The 23,842-nt window shown below is 40.0% G+C and overlaps 2 protein-coding genes across 3 annotated transcripts; both read left to right on the top strand.

Annotated features, from left to right (window-relative positions):
• The first annotated feature begins 1,321 nt into the window (after window positions 1-1,321).
• On the top strand, window positions 1,322-2,880 carry LOC109050693 (uncharacterized protein C11orf96 homolog). The gene has a single exon (XM_019068268.2). The coding sequence runs from the start codon at window positions 1,337-1,339 to the stop codon at window positions 2,117-2,119; it is 783 nt and encodes a 260-aa protein (XP_018923813.1). The 5' UTR covers window positions 1,322-1,336; the 3' UTR covers window positions 2,120-2,880.
• Window positions 2,881-11,143: 8,263 nt separating this feature from the next.
• Window positions 11,144-23,807, top strand: LOC109050696 (treslin-like). Of its 2 annotated transcripts, none has more exons than XM_042753447.1 (22): window positions 11,144-12,513; window positions 12,600-12,852; window positions 13,136-13,362; window positions 13,709-13,934; window positions 14,047-14,191; window positions 16,003-16,139; window positions 16,292-16,483; window positions 16,614-16,759; window positions 17,060-17,160; window positions 17,276-17,366; window positions 17,499-17,581; window positions 17,671-17,898; window positions 17,982-18,069; window positions 18,150-18,231; window positions 18,314-18,451; window positions 18,536-18,626; window positions 18,744-18,802; window positions 18,889-19,017; window positions 19,147-19,292; window positions 19,411-21,442; window positions 21,530-21,643; window positions 21,977-23,807. In XM_042753447.1, exons 1-22 carry the CDS (start codon window positions 11,827-11,829, stop codon window positions 22,069-22,071), a joined length of 5,490 nt encoding a protein of 1,829 aa, XP_042609381.1. In that variant the 5' UTR covers window positions 11,144-11,826; the 3' UTR covers window positions 22,072-23,807. The 2 variants fall into 2 exon arrangements, with proteins under 2 accessions (XP_042609381.1, XP_042609380.1); XM_042753446.1 differs by having other exon boundaries at window positions 11,147-12,513; window positions 21,974-23,806.
• Window positions 23,808-23,842: the final 35 nt, after the last annotated feature.

Here is a 23,842-nt window from a genome sequence, read left to right as displayed (position 1 = left end):
TAAAGAAGGTGGTTTATTGTTTCAAAGGCATCATGTAACACCGGAACACACATACAATTTGCTTTGCAAAACGTGCATCTTTGCTGTCTTGTACATCCCTTCTGCATTAGCCTAGAAACAAGCTATTAATCAATTTGACATGTTCCTGCAAAACGTGGTGTGTGTAGCTGTCCTTGACATCATCAAATGATGTCATCTGACTGATTATACCTTAGCGGTTGGATGAACGTCTGCAAGAGCTGGCTTCTCTGTCCCAAAATAGATGTTACTCAGAGCATACTTTACGGTAACCGCTTCACGTCTGATATATGGGACGAGTAGGAGTGAGTTGAGAGGGTGAGGTGGCACAATTATAGTTTCCTGTTTTGCGTGTAAAGGGTCATCCTAAGGGTCCATGACAAAACCGGAGCCGCCATGGTGTGTGACGTCACAATGTCCAGCCCCCAGTTTCACACACTGCTCCCAAAATGTCTCTGGGCTCATGGGGCATGCCTGGCATGGACCGTTCGAGGGTTAATGACAAATCTGTATGGCACAGGAAGAGAGTGAGAGGCTGATGAAAGCTAAACTCATTACGATGGTGAGATCATGGTTGTGGCACTGAGGAGAGATTCCTGCCATGTACATGTTGCTGAGCTTACAACATATCTAGTAAAAGAAAAATATAGTTCATAGATCATCAACCATCCATGTCCTTATCTGGCCGACTTGAAAAGGTGGCATCATCTTTCACTTTCCTTTAAGAAATGTGTTCTATATTTGAAAAAAGTCTTTAAAAATACACACACACACACACATATATTCTATTTTTTTTTTCAGTTTTATTTTGTCATTCAATTTATTATTCAGTTTTATTATTTTATATATTCTTGTCTGTCTACTTGAAAAGCTGGCATCCTCTTTTAATTTCCTTAAATATAATACTACTAATAATATTCTATATATTATTTATTTATTTATTTATTTATTTAACAGTATAACGGTAACTGAGAATAATGAGAATTGCGAATTAAATGTCCAGACATATTACATTATTTTTTTTAAGGGAAATGTGCTTAATTTTAATTAAAATTCTAAATTGTCTTATAACAGCTTCATTATTTTTAAAACAATTTTCTTTTCTTTTCATTTTGATAAGACCTGAACATGTTTTAGTGAGATTCGCCTTCACATGTATTTGTACAGTATATTGTGTACATCTCGTCAAAGCTTCTGGTCTTCTAACTATCGTTTGTTTATCTTTCTTTCTTCTTTGCCCATGACCTCTCAGTTCCCATTTTTCTGTTTCTGGCCATTTGTTTATTTCTCCCTTTTCTGATCCCTCTGTTAGAGCTGCATGTATCGTCTTCCCTCCGGCCCCTCCCGCCTCTCTGCTTTCCCAACTCCCTCTCTGGCTGGCATTTATTTCAGGGATCTGACTCGGAGGGACTGGTATGGCAGCCGGAACGGTGACACCTCACAGTGGGTGGGCGGAGCCAGAGCGGAGTGGGGAGATGTTAGGGGAGTGAAGCAGTATAAAAGCCAGAGCTGTCAGTGGCACACTCAGAAACCACAGACAGAGAGAACTCAGATTCCCCTCACTCGTCTTCTGGAAGTCTCCATCCGTGTGTTAGGTTACCTTCTGTCAAATACAGACAAGAAGGATATAAGGAAAGTGACTTCAAATCCTTCACCACAGGGAGACCTGGAGAACTGCAAGCCTCTCCAAACATCTCAGAAGCCGAACGCCCAACCCTTGCCATCCAGACACATGGCTGCACGTCCGATGGAGACGGTGGGTTTCGCCGTTCTACCCGCACACATCTTGGCATCCGCCATGGAGGAGTTTCCCCAGCAGCTACCCGTCCCCAAGTGTCTGGCTCGGGGCCGAAACCGTACCCGGCGACCCCGAGACGCCCGCTTCAAGACCCAGCCGGTGACTTTTGCAGAGATCGCCGAAGTGGAGGAGGAAGGGGCTTCGCCTCTGGAGGAAGAAAGGGCGAGACAGTGCTTCCTTCAGTCGCTGGAGAGCCTCAGAAGAAGCACACAGACTTTGCACCACGCAGGATCCACGCAGAGTTGCCGCACAGCGTCTGCACAGGCTAGTGTGGACTCCAGTGACTCAGACTCGACACAATGAGAGAGTGAGAGGAAGGTCTGAAGGATAACAGGACTGGAACTCAATGTATTTCGCACATATCTTCCTGTTAAATTCCTCTTTCACAGCCGTTAACCTACAGTAGTTATGCATTTATGTGCAGATTCCAGTTGAGTAACACTGGCACAGCGATTGTTTAGCTCCTCTGCAAAAAGCAAAGTTGTAGCATGCTGGAAGATTTCAGAAACCACTTAAATGCTTACGCAAATTCCTTTTTTTTTATTGTATGAGACTCGAAGACTGGTGAGGTTTCATCTGTAATGAACTTGACAAGGGAGGACGTACCATGTCTGATTCCATTTTAATAGACTAATGTTATTCGTATCCCTTGTGCCTGCTTAAGATTGCACAGTTGAATGGGTTCTTCACTGCTGGGCAGAATGTAGACTGTCACATTTTGTTATAACTCATTGCTGTGCTGACGAAACTAAAACAGAGATGTATTTTTACAGAAAATAAGGTTGCAAACCCTGATGTCTACGTCTGCCAGAATGGTGAACTTACTAAAGAACTCGATGAGGAGCAAATTATTGTACTTTTCAAATGTATCTTATATTTATTTGCAGATTATTTTGTGATAACATAGTAATTTTAGAGAATTGTTCTGTTGACACTGTGGACTTGTAAAGTCACTATCACTGTATGTAAAAGAAAAGGCCTTTATACTTCGATTTGACTTTATCTTTGTTAATTTGTTTCATACTTTCTTTCGTAGTTATATAAATAAACTTTTTAACATTGGATTCATCATCTCATTTGTCTTTTCATTAAATTGGTGTGCTGTTTTGGTTTCAGAATAGTGCTAAGAAGTGGGTGAGTGTTGCATAAATGAACATAAAGTGATGAAAAATAGTTTAAAATGTGATTAAATAAAAAATTAATGTAAAAAATAATGCTAAATGAAAAACAGTAAAGTCATTATAACTTCTTAATCTAAATATGCATTTGTACATACACACACACACACACACATACATATATATGAGAAACAAAATAGTTGACATGTATCAGTCTGGAAAGGGTTTTAAAGCCATTTCTAAGGCTTTGGGACTCCAGCGAACCACGGTCAGAGCCATTATCCACAAATGGAGAAAACTTGAAACAGTGGTGAACCTTCCCAGGAGGGGCCGGCCTAACAAAATTACTCCAAGAGCACAACGATCATAAAAGGACCCAGAACAACATCTAAAGAACTGCAGGCCTCACTTGCCTCAATTAAGGTTCATGATTCAACAATAAGAAAGAGACTTGGCTAAAACGGCATCCATGGGAGAGTTCCAAGGCAAAAGCCAATGCTAACTAAAAAGAACACAAAGCCTTGTTTCACATTTGCCAAAAAGTATCTTGATTATCCCCAAGACTTTTGGGCAAATATTCTGTGGACTGATGCGACAAAAGTTTAACTTTTTGGAAGGTGTGTGTCCCGTTACATCTGGCATAAAACCAACAAAGCACTTAATAAAAAGAATAGCATACCAACAGTCAAACATGGTGGTGGTAGTTTGATGGTTTGGGGCTGCTTTGCAGCTTCAGGATCTGGATGACTTGCCATAATTGATGGAACCATGAATTCTGTACTCTGTCAGAAAATCCTGAAGGAGAATGTTCGGCCGTCAGTTTGTGACCTCAAGCTCAAGTGCACTTGGGTTATGCAGGAGGACAACGATCCCAAAAACACCAGCAAGTTCACCTCTGAATGGCTCAAGAAAAACAAAATTAAGGTTTTGGAGTAACCAAGTCAAAGTCTGGACTTAAATATGATTGAGATGCTGTGGCATGACCTTAAACAAGGGATCTCCAACCCTGGTCCTGGAGAGCTACCATCCTGCAAATTTCAGTTCCAACCCTGCTCCAACACACCTGTCTGTAATTATCAAGTAGCCCTGAACACCTTGATTAGCTGGTTTAGGTGTGTTTGATTGGGGTTGGAGCTCAAATCTGCAGGACAGTAGCTCTCCAGGAGCAGGGTTGGAGACCCCTGCCTTAAACAGTGCTTTCATGCTCAAAAACCCTCCAATGTGGCTGAATTAAAACAATTCTGCAAAGAAGAGTGGGCCAAAATTCCTCCACAGCGATGTGAAAGACTCATTGCCAGTTATCGCAAACACTTGATTGCAGTAGTTGCTGCAAAGAGTGGCACAACCAGTTATTAGATTTAGGGGGCAATTACTTTTTCACGTAGTGCCAGGCAGGTTTGGAGAGCTTTTTCCCTTAATAAATGAAATTATCATTTAAAAAAACTGAATTTTGTATTTATTCAGGTTATCTTTGTGTAATATTAAAATTTGTTTTTAATCTAAATTATTCAAGGGTGACAAATATGCAATAATAAAAAAAAAACTTTTCACACCACTGTATGTATATGTAATTTTCTTGTGTGTATAATATTTTAATAATCTAAAAAAAACTTTTGTACATTAGAGAGGTTTCATTGATGTTAAAATTTCCTTTATGGAACCATAGATGACAATAAAGAACATTTATGGAAATAAACTTGCTAAAACAAACAAAAAAAAATCTTAAAACCGAAATAAAGTGAGCATAAAATGGAAAAGAAAACTTAAGTAAAGTCCAGTTATGACTCTCCATTACATAATATAATGAACAGTTACGGCTTCTCACAATAATGATCACGCATAATCTCAGATGTGAGCAGGTGTTTACACTGTGTCCACATCACAGCACAAAAACACATTTCATCCGTCTCTATCTGGACTCCCTCAATGTCTGATTTCTCTCAGCCAGTACAGATGCCATGTAAAAATAGCATCTCTCTGACTTGCCTTCTGATCTAGTTACATTATAGGAAATCATGCCTCACCATCCAGCTGGGGATTCTGCAGTGTTGTCAAAGACTATGCTTGGCACCAAAACAGTCTAACTGGGCTTATTTATGTATTTAGGGATTACCCTTCAACCCACCGAGACTGACATCATCTCTGTCCTTTCTGACTGGAGAGACAATATTTCAATCAAATAGTATTAACATTAAATGTGAAACCTATAAATTAACCCAACAGCAAAAAATATTTTCATACTGGTTTCCTTATAACACCCACATCTGCTATTGGCCTAAGAAACAGATAGCCCCGCCCCCACACTCACACCATTGGTTGAGTCAAGTGTGCTTACATGCACTCCATTGATACAGGGAGACCCGACACATATCACTGAGAGTTGCTACCAGTTGTTTGGGGTTTTTGGGAGGAGGGTGTGGGGCCTAGCATTGTGGCAGTGAGCTCTCATAGGAGAAGGGCCCACAGGTTTCGGTGGTTGTGGGGCCCACCGTTTTTTAGTTGATATCTGAGGACTTGCAGCGAAAGTAGGAGAGTTTGGTCCCAGCATACACCAGTTCCTCCATTTTCTGTGAGAAGCTTAGAAGTGGAGATGCTGGAGAGAGAGATAATGTCTCTGGTGAGCGGAACTCTGGCTCCGGCTGTATTATGCTGTCCTTGCTTCCCTGGCTGTTTTCCAGAAAGTCATCCTTGGATGCTGAGTCTTGGAGCTGTTGTAGTACGTCACAGTCTGTCTGTGATGAGCTCTGTGGGCAGGGCTCAGCCGGGATGTTGTCCATGAGCAGTGCTTGTTATGGCTGCATGGTGTTATCAGTTTCCTTGTGGGATGTGTCAAGCACATGATGACTCGGAAGCTGATATGAAGTCCTGTCGTCACTCATACTTTCTCCAGGTGTGTGTGCCATTCAGGTTGAGTGGACTGGCACACACTACTGAAGGATGATGGAGGGAGAAACAGATATTGTCCTTTTGTTTGGGCTGAGGTCATTCAGTTTAAAAAGTTCTTGCTGGGAGTGGTCCACTGATAAACGACTGAACTTCAAGTCTTTGAAGTGTTTGAAGTGTCAAGACATGGGAAACAAAGCAACTGGCATTACTTACTTGAAAAAGTAACTCAGATATTTCCTTCTAAATTAAAAAATAATGCATTACTTTACTAGTTACTTAAAAATGTAATCTGATTACGTAATTTGAGTTACTTGTAATGCATTACCCCCAACACTGCGGATAAATCATCCTACGAATAGCTCACATCTTTGTCACTGCATAATAAAAGTTATATGAGAGCATATTTAAACATACAAAATCACCTTTAACTGTTTTTTCCTATATCCTAGTTCATCTCTCCTTTCTGCAGCGTCTCGGTAACCTACTTTGCGTGGTGTTGTTGCCATGGTGATAGTGATGGCAAAGAAATATGATGTTTTGAAATTGTGGAAACAAACTTCATTTCCACCAGACATGCCTTGTCTCCTCCTATCCATTCCCTCTCTCTTTCTTAATCAGTCGATTTACATTTAGGCCTTGCTCATTGCATCAAAGCTAAATACACCCTTTTATTGATATGCATTATTTCTGAAGCTTTATTTTCAGACGTTTTTCAGAACTAACACCATTTTTGTGCTTCATAAATGTTATAATATAAATATGATGCTGCAGATTTTTCCGAATGCGGGAGTGCTGCCCAATGCGTAATGTGCAGTGAACAAAAACAGCCTTGAAAACAGGAACATCATGTTCCCAGCAGGCATTTGGACTGGCCCCACTCTTCTTGGTTATATAACAAATTGTTCTCATTGCTTATTCCTTGCTGAGAGAAGATCTGATTAAAATTTTCCTGAAAAGGGAGTGCGCCAGGGTTAATAGACTCCTTCCAAGTCTATTAAATTAACACAATTAAATCAACTGTATTCTGCAACACATCCTCTTTGTGTTTGCGTCCTCAACTCAAAATATATGTATATAATCCTATTCTGTGAAGACTGTTTATTTCACTGTTGACATGGCAAAAATAATTCAAGTGAGTGGGCTCGAAATGTGACTGAATCATTAGAGGAAAACAGTGACTCATGTTTACAGGCCAGTGTTTTTTAAATATATTGCTAGAGACAAGTTTTGCTGATGGGCAAGATAGATCAAATACTGAGGAAAATGAGGGATTTGTCCCTTTTCTTGGAAACTATGAAATCCATCTTCAGGACATGGCACTCAACAGGCGATCATAAGCTAGATTTTGGGACAATGGAGTGTTTTACATTCATTTTCCTGCTCGTTTACCTGCTTTTGCGTCCCTGCTTTGCAAGGCTGTCTTGGTTCTGTCTGCAAAAGTATTCGTTTGCTGAATCCCTGACCTACATTCTCACACGCCATGAAGCAGAACCCTTTGGGCTTTGGGTCAGAACCAAAAGGCACATAACTGGAAGCACTGTGTTGCCCTTGTTCTCCCAGTGTTTGTCTGTTTCTCTCATTGATCGGTCTTAAAATGATCAAGGATACTGAATGAGCTGAGGGTAACCTATTTACACACTCTCATTTCCTCAAACCATCAATGAGGGCGGATGGCAATTGATGACATGCAAGAAATTATTAATATGTATGTGTCAGGGGAAACAAATAGATCGATATTTTGAGTGTGATTTATGGTGTTGTACTTCATTTTTACCACATAAATAGCCATCTAATTCTGTTGTGCATGCAAGGAGGTTTTTGATGCTGTAGAGTTTCAGTGAGAATTTGTCAGACTGTTGAAATTAATTTCAAATTGAAAAGGTTTATCTGAAACCATCTTGTGTCTGTGATTATGACTGGGAACTTATCTGGGGCTTCTTTTAATGTGCTGCTGACATTTCCATTTTGTGTACTGACGCAGAGGTAACCTAGTTTGAGAGTTCTGTGCCAAAGCAAACAAGTCTATTCTCCAATGGACTGATGGGATGTAAAATCTTTCCTATTTTACCCTGCCCTTCACCGTCACTTTACAAGAGCATTTTTGAGCACAAAGAAAATGATAAAATCTGGAGTCACTGACCTAATTATCCTTAATGTACTTATTATAAAAATTGGGTTTCTGTTAAAGATAAAAAGGCAGTTTGTGCTTTTATCCAGATGGTTTTGTCTCCACTTTTGGACTTGTGTATGGAGAAACACTAAAAGCAGCATGCAGTGTGTTCCTTGGTTATATTTTTTAAACAGTATGTCTGGGCTTAAGAGCTATTAGTCGGCACAACTTGTTCTCTTTTATGTTTTTTTTTCTTAACAGACCCAATGACTAATGCTGTCTGGGCAACAAACTAAATTGTTTCGATCATCCAAAGATAAAAACATAAGAACTTCAATTTAACCCATAAATGGTTTCTGCATCCTGGGTTTACAGCCATTTGAGAGGTTGGGGGTAAGACGGACCTCATTTCTGAGAAAAATATATTAAAGGAGGTCCTTTCAAATGCTGTTTATGTGATGTGGTATAAAAAACAAAAATGGCATCAACTCACCTACCCTGACAAGCCTGCACTGGCCCTTTACGGGCCCCCAGCAGGCTGCCAGCACAGGGCCTCTTAGATTTTGCTCATTGGCAAAATGTTGGCCCCTTAGTGCTGGCCCTGCACGGGCAGCCCTCACTATTAATCTACAACAGGGGTGCCCAACTCTGGTCATGATCAAACACACCTGAACCAATTAATTAGTATCTGAAGGAGTACTTGCGGTTGGAACTGAACTCTGTAGGAAGGTACAGGATGCACCCCTGGGCCCGTATTCACAAAACATCTTAAGGCTAAAAGGAGCTGCTAACTTGCTGATTTAGGAGAAAATCTTAAAAATAGTGGGGGTGTCAGTCCTAAATTTAGGTCTCCTAAAGTTTTGCTCTAAGAGAATTTCACAAAGCGTTTTAGCGCTAAAATTAGCTCCTAAATCTGTGAAACGTTAGGAGTAGCGAAGAGGACTCCTAAGTCCCTAAGACCAAATCTGAAGTATCCTAAAATGGCTGTTACCAGCAATCTACCTCAGAATATTAACATTTTAGAAACATTTTTTCTAATTGGTTTGGTTTGGAGGTTATCCCAAATCCAAATGTTTGATTATATCCTTAATATACAGCTATTCTCACGTCCAGTTTGGTCTTCTTTTATGTTTGCCATGATTATTCTGTTAATTAAAAGGCTGTTTATATATTATAAAAATTTTATTAGTCGCTTAGTCGCAGGGGGGAAAAAAAATAAGTGGCTAAGTGAACCAATTTGAACAGAAAACAAATATTCTCACATTATGTAATCCGTGTGAAACATGGTGCTGCGGAGATGAGTCACTGCCGCAGACTTCATCTCTTAAACCGAAAACTGAAAGCACTAGTGTAACAATAAATTATAAAAATGTTAATGCAGTGTACTTGCTGTTTTTTCCCTACCACATTAATAATTATTATATTTCCCAGTGCGCTGTGGCAAGCCTTTTTTTGAATGCGCTTGGGCTCTTATTATGCTATACAAAGGCTCATTATTATGATTTATATGGTTTATTAAAAAAGTGCAACTAAAAGTCGACTAATGCTTAAAATTAATGACTTCTAGTCGACCAGAAAAATCTTTAGTCAAGGGCAGCCCGAATGCATATTTGACCAATTGTTTACAAGAAGCATAGCTACATATAAGAGGCTGACAATTAGCTGAATAAATCCTACTTGTGTGGCAATTAACATTTTTATTTTAAAACCTTTATTTGAATATGGCAACATAATATTGTGCTCTGCAATATTTCTATGAATAAATCTATGGCAGAGACTATCAGCCAATCACTGTGTGCATAGTAAGTATGCTGACATCATCCATAGCAATGAGGTCAACCCCGCCCATACTCTTAGCTTAAAGGTGCTATTATGCTTTTTCACTTTTTCAACTTTAGTTAGTCTGTAATGTTGCTGTTTGAGCATAAAAAAGATCTGCAAAGTTACAAAGCTCAAAGTCCACTTCAAAAGGAGATATTTTATTTAACAGAACTCACTTTTCAAAAACTACAACAAACGACTTTTTTGGACTACAACGCATCTTTTCCGGGATTTTTGACATCACAAAGATCAACGAATAAGACGAGACCACTTAGAGCTGCACTAGAGAATGCAAGGAGTGTTATCACTATATCGGAGACACGATAGCTTTCTCAACGCAGATGAACTTAGAGTGTTTACAATCATCCGAGTTTAAATCGCGTTCAAATAGATTTGATTTTGACGCAATATTTACACTGAAGCTCGCAGGCGGCTATAAGAGGCAAGACATTTCCCAACCAGGCGCCGAGTGCTGCCAATCGATTTTTTACGATGGTGGCTTCTCACAACACAGACTGGCCCCAGCTAACCAGTCATAACACACACTGGCCCAGCTAACCAATCACAGCTCACACTGGCCAAGCTAATTAATCACAACACACACTGACCCAGCTAACCAATCACAACACACACTGGCCCAGCTAACCAGTCACAACACACACTGGCCCAGCTAACCAATCACAACACACACTGGCCCAGCTAACCAATCACAACACAGACTGGCCCAGATAACCAATCATAACACACACTGGCCCAGCTAACCAATCACAGCACACACTGGCGCAGCTAACCAATCACAACACACACTGGCGCAGCTAACCAATCACAGCACACACTGGCGCAGCTAACCAATCACAACACACACTGGCCCAGCTAACCAATCACAACACATTTTGTAATCCAGACGGCGGGCCTTCATTTGACACAGGAACTATTCAAGGCATTCATGCCACACTGAGGAGAGAGGTGTTGTAATAATGTAAAATATGTGAAAAATAATGTGTTTTTCGAACAACCTAGAATGAGAGCCTGTTCTAGTGCACCCCCAAAACAAAAAACAAAAGACCTTGTAAAAGAGCATAATAGGACCCCTTTAAGACTTCTGTCTATTCCTTAGTAAAAGTTTGTCTCAGCAGCTTTGTGAATAGGTTTTAAGAAAAACTCTTAGTTAAACACTTTTACTGCTTTTTAGGAGAACTCTTAGTGGTAAGATAAAATGTTTTGTGAATACGGGCCCTGATCTATATTAACACATCTGTTTCACTTTAAATACTTTTAAAGTATAGATAAAATATAAAATATAGACTATAACTTAAGTCTTTGGGAAAATCAGTTATTATACATCTGAAATGGATGCAGTCACCACATAACTACTGTCTATAGATGTCAAAAATGTACAGTGGTCAAAGGGATTTCAAATCAATGGATTTAAATAGAATACAAAATAGAAAACATTGAATTCAGGTGAATACAGCAACATAGAGCCAAAAATGTAAATACACAAAAGTACAAAAAATATCCAGTAGATGCCAGTAACAAGCGAATGATGCTCTGCATACTAGGCACGAGAAGAAGCTCTTTTTATTGACGTAGCTCTGGACCAATCACGGAGAGAGAAACGACTGACGTCTTTGCATTTTTTTATTGCTGGGGCTCTCTGGTCCTATCACACGGCGAGAAACGAATGACGTTTTTAAAGTTCGTTCGCTCCAGCCAATGACGTTCAACGAATTCTGAAGCGCGAAGAGTTTAAGGCAGGGAGAGAAGAGAACGACGGCTAACGGAAACTCTGAAGTGTAACAAAAACATTACTTTTAAAATGATGCTTTTATAATTCTCCGTTATTATTAACCGTCTATTTATACGACTTAGTTCATTTCTAGCTCAGCAGCGGCAAGGAATCATGACTCGTGCTGAGAAAAATAGCGTACGCGTGCGTTCGTTCCCACCAGCTGCGTTCAGATGCGTTTATTGACGTTTTAAAAGACGCGACGTCATGTTCAGCGTTTGTTTTCTTTGTCTAATCTAGTTCTAAACGTCTATACGTGTTGCATGACAGCTCTTTAAGTCCAGTTATGGCCTCTCAGAATGTGGTTTTTGCCATCGATGTGGATTATCGACCAGAAGAGAGCAACAGCACGATTAGTGCCTATCTAAACCACCTCAAACAGTGGATGCTAAGAGTCCTGCTCAGTTTGGGATACAAATATGGGCTGGAAAAAGTGCGATGGGGTTATAAATTCTTCAGTTCAAAGACTGTGAAAAGTGCAACGCTTATAACCAGAGGATCTGATTTCAAGGAGCTCCAGGAAAAGGTGTTCAGTGACTTCGAAGAGGAGCTGCTTGTCAAATTCAGTGTGGAAGGAAAGTCACCTAGAAGTCGGGTAAAGTCCAACAAACTGAAACCCAGCCCGGCTAGCTGTGTCCAGAATGCCTTGAAAGAGATCCTTCTAGACTTCCAGTGGGACAGACCTGATCTAACATCTCCCACCAAGGTCACACTGAGACCAAGAAGGTCGAGTAGAAGTGGCAGAAATATCCCTCTGCAGGACTGTGACATGTTAAGCGTTGACAAAAATGTCCTTTTTGTCGTGTCTGAATGTCCACGGTCCAAAGCTGAGTTGGAAGACTACTTGTCCATCCGTAGGGATGACCGTAGACTTCATAGAGACATGCATGAGCAGGTGCTGCCCAAAGGTCTGATAGATATGCTTATACAACGCAAAGTGTTGCTTCACTGGGCTGATTCAGGTATACTGAAGGTAAGTGGTGCTCTTATAACGTTCCTATGTATAATTGGTGTTTATATCAGTGTTTTTGAGGACAATATGTTTTTTTTTAAAACCAGGCTAATCATGTGGTGGAGGACTACACTGGCATGGAGACTTTGGCAGAGCTTCTCACGCAGGTTGGTGGACGGGTGGTGCCCATGCTGTCTCCTTGTTTGCCAGTGATGGACCAGCATTCTGATACAAGCCCTTCACTGGATTTGGGAATAGATGCCTTTCCTATAGATTCAACCAATAGCTACCTTGAGTTGTCGGAAAGAATGCACCGACAAGTCTTTCCTCCTTTGGGTGGATGTCTTTCCTGGATTGCAGGTAAATAACAACACACACACACACACAAGGACAAATAATCCTAGTTAGGATTTTTCTATGTTTTTGAAAAAAGTCTCTTATGCTCACCGAGCCTTGCATTTATTTGATAAAAAGGTAATATTGTGGGGTATCATTACAATTTAAAATAATTGTTTTCCATTTTAATATATTCTAAAATGTAATTCATTATTTCTTGTGAAGGCAAAGTTTTCTGCAGCATTTCTTATCATTAATGTTAAAATGGTTGGAGCATCCAGTTAAGGTTTTTTTTTTTTTGCGGCAGATGGAATCAGGCAGTCCTGTAGTGTGACTCTGCAGCCGGTATCATGCAGGCAGAGGTTTCTGCAAGCTCCTGTGGATGTGATTCTCAGAGGTGTCCTGCAGGACCTGGACACCATCTCCCTCTCACGTTCAGTTTCTGAGAGCTGGATAATTCAGTGCACAGATGCTGAACTGGGTCAGGAGGCTTTTCAGCACTTAAAGCAGTTGTCTACTGGAGGATCTGCCATGGTAAAATGACATAATCTGTTATGTTGTTTTATAATAGGATGGTTCCAGCTGTGAAATATGATTGCAGTCACATGCAATGCTGTCTTGTAATAGCTAAAATATACGGACACCTGTATATATATAGACACCTGCTCCATGTCTATGCCTTTGGTCCTTATAAGGTTGTAGATCCTTAATGTATTGCATGGCCTTTTGTTTTTTTTTTTTTGTTTTTTTTTTGTTGTTTTTTTGTTGTTTTTTTTTTTTGTGAGAAGATAAAAGCAAAAATTATTTATTGTCCATGTTGGGTGATTTCAGCATAAAGTTAAAAAATGTGGAAAATAATATTTTTTCTTTATTGACACAGCTAGCAGAAGTGAGTGAAGGCGGTGTGGTGTGTTCAGCGGTGCTGTACGTGCTCTCCTCCTGTATGGCTCAACTCACTGTCCTTCAGCCTCTGGTTACTCAGGAAGACCAGCTTCTGCCCACACACGTTCCCTTGGACTGCACAGACATCTCCAGTGATCTGCCTGATGTTGTCAGCAGTGTTCTCAATGTCATGTATAACATCATGGAGGATGAGGATTGCTCAGGTGTTTGTTTTTTCTGAAATAATCTGGGTTTTTTGTGCCTTGTGCATATAAACAGATGAACACAACCTTGAGGTTTTGATCCTAACCTTAAAAAAATTATTGCGATTTCCAGATCAAGTAAAGTTGCCGTTTGTTCCTGACTGGGCCAATCAGGAGCTCAAGCAGGGGTCTTGTTTAAGGAGAAATGGGCTGGTAGAGAGATGGTTTCCTTTGTCTGACCAATCAGGAATCAGCTGCCATTTAATGGAATCGATGAGGTTTGGAATCTTTCATTCATCTTTTATTTGACAAGATTAGGGCTGCACAATTACGGATAAACTGATAATTTTTTTTTACTTGGCATTACAGTAAAATTCAAGTAAGCACAAATCAAGAGAATGTCAGCTTGTATGCATGATTTAATTTCCTTCATGTAGTTTCATGATTTATTATATTTAGTTTTCATCAGCAGCACTTTTTTCTTATCAAAAAGAAAGTGCATATGCGTAGTAGCCAGATTGGTGAGGTTAAAGGAGTCATATGACGTTGCTAAAAAGAACATTTTGTGTATTTGGTGTAATGCAATGTGTTTATGAGGTTAAAGGTTCAAAAAACAAATTATTTTCCACATACTGTACATTATTGTTTCTCCTCTATGCCCGCCTTCTGAAACGCATCGATTTTTACAAAGCTCATCGTTCTGAAAATCAAGGTATATGCTGATTGGCCAGCTATCCAGTGTGTTGTGATTGGCCGAATACCTCAAGCATGTGACAGAAATGTTACGCCCCTTACCATACTGTGATGCCGTGTTCTGGTGCAATGAGACAAAACCAATAAAACCCATTACAAACGAGGCATTTGTTGCATCCAGTGGGGACATAATTATTACATATCGCACCGCGTAAACATAAAACCATGTCTCCATTTGTGATCGGAGAAACAACAAACAACAAGCACTACTCTACACTGCTCAAAACTCACGTTTGAATCATCAGTGACAAATTCTTTATATATGAAAACATACTTACAGGCTGTGAGTCAGAAGTGCTAGACTGTCCTTGCAAATTTGCCCCACTTTTTAGAAAACAACCTTTGTGCACACCTGAGGCATTATAGGCTACTCTCCCAGGTCCAGGAAACAGTCTGAATATTTAGGTTAAACTGTTCTGGAACAGTGTTGTAAATACAATTTAACCACTGATTTCTAGTTATGTCATCTTTTGGAAGACCAAACAAAGTAGTTTCGCTTTCACAACAAAACACACAGTGGCTCCACAGCATAGCGGCGGTGGCAGCAACAATACTACAGTGAGAATCAAAGTTATTTTTACTTTCTTTGCGTGAACATTTGGGCGGTGTTATGCAAATCTTCATACATCATGATGTAGACATGTGGAGGCATGTTAGAACGAGGCGTTTTATGAGGGAGTTGACGAGTCTTAACTTTTATAAAGAATATCTCTTTGGGTTTGAGACTTTATTCTTTGCAACTTTAGGGATCTTATCTATTCACAAACAGCTTGTAACAGTCCAAAGAAAAAGGAAAACTTGAAATTGCATCATGTGACCCCTTTAAGTGATACTGGACAGAACCTGTTTCCATTGAAAAGAAAAGCTCTGATTGTAGGATTTAACCTCTTGATAACTGGCAACCCTGAACATGAACGCTCGTGGATGCTTGTTAACATGAAAGATAATGCAAATGTCAAATTAAACTATAAATCATATTTTAGTCAAAATATATAAAAAACATATTATTGAACTGCTCTAATATTAATGCATGTAGACAACAATTTTTAGTAGGATCTCATAAAGACATTAAAAAGCTCCTTCCTGAAAACGTGGTAATTTTATCATATGTGCATTTAAAGCATCTTGTGTAATTACAATCTGTTGTGTTTTTCTATTTTATTTTTCTTGTTTTGTGTTATTGCATATTTTACAGCTTTTATGTAGCTGATAGAAAATGCACAACACAACTGCTGCTGACATGGTGTTAAAATTGTACCCCCCAAAAATTGGTGCACATTATATTTGTCATAGGCTATTTTTTATTCTGGTACTAAAAGATGTCTTGCATGTACAGGCTCCTGCATGCAGCTCCTGAGGAAGAGGAGAGGGAAGAGGAGTACTCAGATACTCAGCAGGAGATCACTAGCAGTCTCTCAGAGCTCTATCAGAGCAGCACAGCTGGATCCACTGGCAACCTGAGGTCCAAAAAACGTGAGTACAAAATCGTACTCAATGAAGTGATTGATGCTTTATAAAACTGAATAAATACTTGCAGTGGTTTTGTTTGTCTATGTCATGAACACACAACAAACAGTTGCCATGTTTTTATAAAAAAAAATTTTGGCCTAATTGCTCTTTTTCAGGAGGTACACAATGCACACCAGTAAGGCAGAAGATGAAGACTATGAGTCGCTCTCTACAGATGCTGAATTTTGCTCGCTTAAATGTGAAAGCTCAAAAGACTCAGGGTGATAGCAGCTCTGCTGGATCTGCCAAAGGAGCTGAAAAAGGGAGCAAGAGATGCTCTGGGGATCGGACCAAGCCTGGCCTCTTGCGTGAGTATTGAGTCATTTATTTGAAAAAAGCCTTAAGTTACAAGGTTTAGGATCTCCATGAAGTAAAAACAGGACTGTTTTTAATTTTTATTGTAAATAAGTTAATGATGATGTTCATTGACTCAAACAGATTTCAACAGTGAGGAAGAGCTGCTTTCCCACCTGGGGCTCACTTATCAGAAAGCTGTGGAGAACAGATCCGTGTCTGTTTCCTCTCAAGTCCAGGATATGCTTTCAGTTGTTAAGGCATTCATCAAAACTAACACTGATGTGGAGGTGAGTCAGAGGAACACGTACATTAAAATCATACAGCTGTGTTTCCTGGTTGCAGGCAACTGGAAAACATGGTCTCCATGTACATGTTTATAATGAACTCTGTTCGCCCTTCTAAAAGATCTTAGTCTAATTAGTGAGTCTAATCTTAGTCTAATTAATGAGTATTGTTGATGTGGTTTATTGTATCATATTAGTTTAGTGAAGACCAAAGTCATGTAATGATTTAGGAAAACTGATATGCAACTGATATGTTTTTTGTACAATTTTCTTTTAATTGTACATTTATCCATTTCTCACTAGGCTTCATTCTTGGACTTGATGCAGAAGCATCTGTTGAAATCCTGTCAGGCTATTCGTCAGCTTTATGGAAATTCTTCAGATGAAGAGAGTAAAATCAGGGAGTAAGTATTCGGACCAAATTAAATCAATGTCCAGATGAATTGACAGTGAGCTTGGAACATCTTTATAAAGTTAATGATAAGGTAATGGACTTACAAATCATTATTCTTTAAACAGATGCCAGCTGCAAGCAGTTCTCAGACTTGAATTGTGCAGACAACCAGAACAACAAGAAGACGAGGAGGCTGTGGAACAAAGAGTTGAGGATGTAAGGAGACGATCAACCTTTAAAAACCTCAGATGTCATAACCAATAATTTAAATTTAATTGTATGCAGAAATCTTCTAAGGTTTGTGGTTGTTAAATATGATGTTGGTAACTTTTTATAAACCCCTTTCAAGTGGCTGATATGCTCCGGATTATCTCCCGGAGTAAAGATGCTGTTTACTTATCCAAATTCATGCAGGATGAAGTTCTGCCTGTGTAAGTTATCAGCAACTCAGGAATATTCATGAAAATGCTAATTGTATCCAAACACAATATGATGTGATCTCTGATATGGTATCTCCCAGGTTCCTGAACAGCATCCCTAAAGTCCTGGCAGATGTCTACCACAGTTTAGGGACTCAGTTGCCCGAGGCGCTTGTTGCTGTCCTGCCCTCTGACTTCTTCAGTGATGAGTCTATGGCTAAGGACAGTGTGTCTGTGAGTCCTTCACCTTTCTCTGCCACACAGAGCAATGTATCCAGTGTCGGAGATCATCTGGAGGAACTCCGCAATCGCTCTGCTAAAAAGAGAAGGTGATTGTCATAGAAAAGAATGTGTGGTTATATCAAGTGCTTTGTGTGTAAGTGGTCAAATAAACTCTTTTCTCTTTTTGCAGACAGAACATGCTCACACGCCACAAAAGCATGACTGAGGCTCCTCAGGCACTTCGACAGATAGAAATGCCAAGAAAGTCCACACGGCTGGTGGGATTTCATTGTTTTTATTCTATTACTTTCCATCTTGTCACGAACAAAAATAATGACTCGCCTATTTTGGAATACAGGCAAAGCCGAAACTCTGTGTCCCAGTAGAACAACCTGCTGTGGAAGAACCTCCACCACCACCTCCAAAGCAAGCAGTTCAAGGTAATTGGCCCATTCCATTTTAATCTTCATGCTGTCCTATAAAGTTGTGATCTATTGTTGCACCTTTTCCTTCTGTTCACAGAAGTAACAAAGGTAAGGAGAAATCTTTTCAACCAAGTGGCCATATCACCCTCAAAGAAGTCCAAAATGCCACGGAGCCAGTCTGTGTCTGCAGTAGAGGGACTTAAGAAACGCAAGCGTTCACATATGGATGATGATGGTAATATTTATTTTTGATAGCGAGAAATTGTTTAATTGTTTAATGTAGTGTGTGAACTTGAACCTTAAAACTTTCAAATTTCAGAACGACACACTCTTCTGACAAAGAAAGTATCTGAAACACCACTGCATAAACAGGTGTCCAATCGTTTTCTTCACCGGCAAAGGACTGGCAGGTGAGTCCTGTTTCCTGATTTTTAAGTTGTTGTTATATTTTTTCAGTGATGCTTGACGATTGTAAGGGATCCAGTTTGAAATTAAATCTTTTGTTTCTCTCTTGCTCTCTGTCACAGAAGATCTGGAGAATCTGATGTGTGCATTATTGAAGAGTCTCCTGTCAAACCAACTGCTGGTTAGTGTTTAAGATTTTGCCACAATGTCAAACATAGAAAGACCACTTACTAATAGAAAGTACTCTAATAAATCTTTTGTTCTTAGACTTGAGGAGGAGCCCAAGAATTAAAAGCCTTACCAGAAGACATTCCAGTGTGTTCTATTCAAGCTCACAGCCACGTTCCCGAAACCTGGACCGTGCCATCTCCTCCTCTCAACTCTGCCACTCTGAGGGTAAAGTGTTTCAGTGACATAGTATAAATTAGATGTAATTAAGCTTCTGGACATGAAATGTTTAGTTTTTGAACACTGTGAAGGTGTATGCTGGTGCATTCACAAAGTGGCATTGTATTCATTTTGCAGGAGGATTCAATATTAGTTCTGTTAGGTCACCAGTTCGGCTTCTTTTTGGTGCTACCCAGTCCCCTGGTTGCCTACGGCACACTACAGCATCCTCCTCAGAAGATCAAGGCAGCAAAGAGTTGTCACTTAGGTCTGCAGTTTTTGAGGTAATATCCCTTTCAGTTTACAGTTAATTAAAATGATATGAAATGTTAAGAGTATTGAGTGTGAATAGATGAAATCCTGTCATCTATTTTGCATAAATGCGATACATTTATTTTGCAGAATCAAAATAAGACTCCACAGAAGTTAAGATCTGATCCAATAGGATCTGCAGTGGGGTGCAGAACCCCTCGGTCCCCAAGAACTCCAAACCGGACAGTGGGAGAGAATGGGATGTCCCTGCGAGGGAGCCCTTTTCGGTCACCTGCTGCGAAGAGTCTAGTGGTAGAGACACCCAAGAAAAGCCCACTCAAAGGGATTCTCAAGACCCCAATGAAAAACCTCTTGGATTGTGTTTCTCCTAATCGCGCTTGGCTGAGGAGCCCAAACGGTAGAACGCCAAAGAAGATTGTGACATGGTCTCCATCTCCGCGGAAATGCCTGTCAGAAAAGCCAGTTAATGTTCCAGAGTCTCCGATGTTTACAAAAAGATGCTCACCAAGGCTGCTTACACCTGGCAAGAATGGCAGCCCAGAGGAAAGAAATGTTTTCAAAACACCTGACAAGGTGCCCCAAAGGAAATCCAAGGCATCTCCTGAAACGATGCCTAGGACACTTGAAATCCTTCGAAATGTTGATCCAGAAACATCTCAGTCCATTACGAGATCAGGAAAGATGAGGAGGACACTGAGCTTAACTTGCAAGATTACCGAAAAGTCTGGCGAATTTGCTTCCATTGATTCACAAGAATGTGATTCCGGGCCATTTTCTCTCTGTGCTTCACCATTAAAACCAAATATACAAACTCCTGTAAAAAGCCCCAGCTTAACACACAGGATGTGCACTCGCTCTGGTAGAACACCTTTAAAAGACTCCTCGTCGCCTCCTAACAAGTCTCGAGACGTTGTGGGATCCAGCCCTTCGCCTCATGAAGGTCTGTTTGCAGCAAAATTAAGTGCATCACCATCCTCTGGTCCTCCTAGATCACGTATCCGCCATCAAAGTAGTTCACCCACTAGTAATATGGGAGAATTCCCACAGGATAACAAAATGATTGAGCAAAACGAGATCAACCATGGAAACGCAGAAGAGGCGTCATCTTCAGACTCCCAGCTGTTTGATTGCTCTGAATTCAGCATTACTACAGATGATGAAAGCATTGATATATCTGAGGCCTCAGTGGTGAAGACCCAACTCACAGGGGGCATTAAGATGAACATAGCTTTTTCAAGGAAACCCTCTAGATCCTCTGAGGTTTTTGAATTTAAGGGAAAACAAGCCTCCCCTGCCATTACCACGACGAGCCGAAGCTACGGCTTCCGTCAAACTCCAGACCGGCGCCAACGAGAAGCGGAAGCACGTCTTGGATACTCCTCGGGAACACCAAAGATCTCCACCCCAAGAACAAGGCGAAGTCCTGCATGTGGAAAGAAGTCCACTCCTCAACCACTTACTTATGAAGTGGAAATGGAGATGCAGGCATCAGGCCTGCCTAAGCTAAAGTTAAGAAGGACCGATTCTTTTGATGCAGGTGAAGCACCTAGCAGTGCAACCAAGGGCGTGGCTTCACATCTTGTGCACCGTAACATGTCAAATGTGAAGGCACCACAAGTCGACAGCCCTCTTGCACAATGTTCTAGACATCCCGGCTGCATATCACCCTCACTCTGCAGTCGAGGAACCCCTGCCAAAGGTACACCTGGGAAGGGTGTACAGACATACATATGTCAGTCGATCACTCCCACGCATTATCCGGGAAGTAGCCAATCCCCATTGGCATCCCCACTGACTCCGTCTCCTCAAAGCAGAGGATGGTCAACCCCGGAGAACCTCAATAGTTGGCCTCGTAAGAAAAGAGCTCGGATCGAGGCGTGTGGGAGCAAAGACCAGGTCATCAAAGGGGTCCCGCTCCTGGAAAAGCCTGGGGTGTTGGAGGACCCAGAACTTGAAGGTGTTTTCCATATTCAAGGGGTGGAAGAACTCAAGGAGTCGCTAAGCACCCCAGTCAGTCAAAGAAAACTGGGTTTGAGATCAAGCCAGGTTATAGACCATCAGTGCTCACCGGAAGGCATGGATTGGACTGAGACTGTGGTTCAAGACTGTGATGCTGGAGACCCTACGAAGTCTGAACAGTTTGCGTGGATGGGCAGAAAAGGTACAGTAAAGCTTGTGTGCAATTCATAGCTTGTTCCTTGTGTTTTTGGAGCATGTTTGTAAAAGTTGTGGCTTGAACCTCTTTCAGCGGACACCCCTAAAGTAAAGAAACCTGTGTCCGCCAGTGGAATCTTCGCTCTCACTCAGTCACCTCTGTTATACAAGAAATCAACTGTAATCAATGAAGCAACTCAACGAAATGGTGAGACGATGAAAAGTGTATGTAGAGCTATAGGTCAGAGTAGATGCCTTAATTAGACATTTTCAGCATTATTTATCTCAAATTAGACATGCATTTTCTTGTTGGAGCTCTGGTGTAGCACTTATTGCATGTGCTCCGATACATTTAGCTTTGGTGCTCATGCAGATTGCAAAAGATGTTTTCTGATCTCAACGCTCATGTTTTCTTCCAATAGATATCTAAATAAAAGTAGCAAAATGACCAAAAATAAAAGTGACTGAGGAAAATATCAGATCAGGTTTTGTTCATTTTAAGTGTTTGTTAATAATAACAATGTATACTTTCTCCCAGTAGGAGCAAAGTCTGAGCTGGATATCTCTCCTCTTTGCCAGTCAAGAAGGCGAAGGACACCTAGTAGGACGTACAGCCGAAAGAAACTATTAGACTAAGTTTGTTATTACAAAATGTACTTTTGGTTGCCTTGTCTTGCATGGTTGCTTTTAGAAAAACAAAAGCTTTTATAACCGTTTTGTCTGTTTTAGCTAACTTTATTCTCATTTGCTTGTATAATAATGCATTACCCAATATTGTATATTTTGTATTATACAAATGCTACACTGTATGTCATATGGCATCAGTTAAGTACAAAATGGCATGTTTTAAATGGTATGAACATTTATTGTAAAAATAAGGTGGAAACATTTTTCTTTTGGTTTTTTCAGTCTAATGAAATCAAGCTTTAATTGCTCTTGTTTGTTAGTGATTTATTTATTTGTGCTGCTTGTTCTGACGATTTTTTTATTGAAGCATCTGTTTCTTAACAGTTTGGCAGCTCACTCGGGACCTCTTTGTCAATGTGAAATAAATGTAAATGTAAACAGATTATTTTAATAAAGACTTTTGTTCTTAAACCTCTGCATGCCACTTGAATCAATGATGGTGTTTTAATAAAATATTTACACTTAATAACCAGCTTAAAGCCAGGTGAAATGTTTTGCATAGAAGCGGTTATTAGTCGTGATGTTAGTATCTCAGTTGTGTTTGTGCTTAATGTATGCTAGTAAATTAAAATGATGCTTCTGACATCTAGGCCTTGCGGTCTTCGGAAAGGTTTAAAACTATGGGTTAACTACTGCTAAATAAACTAAACCAGTTGATGCCAAAACCAAACGTGGTACCTCCAGAGTTTTCTTGCCTGATTACGAGTTGCATAGACCTGCGACTTCCAATAATGTACGTTTTTTGCACATTTTTACTGATTTGCAGTCAAGACTAGTCAATGCTATTTGCTAAAATTCAAAGCATGTCTGCAAATTTTAGCTTCATATGATTCCATCCAGTCGGAGGATATTTAACATGTTTGATATTTTGATCTAATTTTAGAACACATTTTCATTTGTCATGTATCTCCTAGTTTCTCTGCGAATTTGTTGATCAGGCGTGCGTTTCTCAAAATTATAGTTGGCTTACTATGGTCGTTAGTTCCATTGAACTCTATTGGTAATGATGGAATTTGCGACCATAGTTGCTTTAGGGGAACACATCCCTGAACGACTTGAAAACTGGGTAGTGTGTGATCCTCAGTTGTTTTGTGTTTAAGATGCCCAGGTATTCTCTTTAACTATTTATGTAGTCGACATTTATGATGCCTAGTGTTCAGATTTTAAAGTTGCGTATTCCAACACTGAAGCTACTGGCATTTGCCCTCTCTTAAAAGAATCAATTTCTCATGTGTTTTTGTGAGTCGATGTGTAAACTGCACCATCTAGTGCATTACTAGAGCACCATGTGGATCTGTTTGGATCTTATTGAAGTACAATACCATGAAAACCTGCTTAGTTATGCTTTAGAGAAATATGCTTGGCATCTTTTCACGGTTAAGATTTGACTTCCTGATAAATCAAACTGATAAAAGTGATTTACAAAAGCGCCTAGATGCCTATCTACAGCTTCTGCAGTTTTTTTTTTTAGAATTCTGTAACAAATACATTAACAAGAGATCAGTTACAAATGTCCTTAAAGCAGTGAGACAGATTAGGATGAGGTCAATTCTTGATTAAAACAAACCAATGGCTGAAGACGTTTTGTTCATTGTGGTACAAGATTCACAGTTCTCTTGAATGTAACTGCATATCTACAAGTTCAATGCGGCTGCCACATGCAATCATTGTAATAAATTTTATGTAAAAAAAAAAAAAAAAAAAAAAAAAAGGTTCAAAC

This window comes from Cyprinus carpio, chromosome B25 (assembly GCF_018340385.1).
Source record: "Cyprinus carpio isolate SPL01 chromosome B25, ASM1834038v1, whole genome shotgun sequence".
NCBI lineage: Eukaryota > Metazoa > Chordata > Actinopteri > Cypriniformes > Cyprinidae > Cyprinus > Cyprinus carpio.
Note: the sequence above shows the minus strand (reverse complement) of the source record. Positions and strands in the feature narration are given on the sequence as shown.

Bases quoted from the DNA above. Each gene is read 5' to 3' on its own strand.
- LOC109050693 (XM_019068268.2), top strand. From the start codon at position 1,337: ATGTATCGTCTTCCCTCCGGCCCCTCCCGCCTCTCTGCTTTCCCAACT.
- LOC109050696 (XM_042753446.1), top strand. From the start codon at position 11,827: ATGGCCTCTCAGAATGTGGTTTTTGCCATCGATGTGGATTATCGACCA. The intron at 17,161-17,275 runs GTAAGTATTCGG...TTCTTTAAACAG, and splicing joins GAAGAGAGTAAAATCAGGGA to ATGCCAGCTGCAAGCAGTTC. The intron at 18,627-18,743 runs GTGAGTCCTGTT...TCTCTGTCACAG, and splicing joins CACCGGCAAAGGACTGGCAG to AAGATCTGGAGAATCTGATG.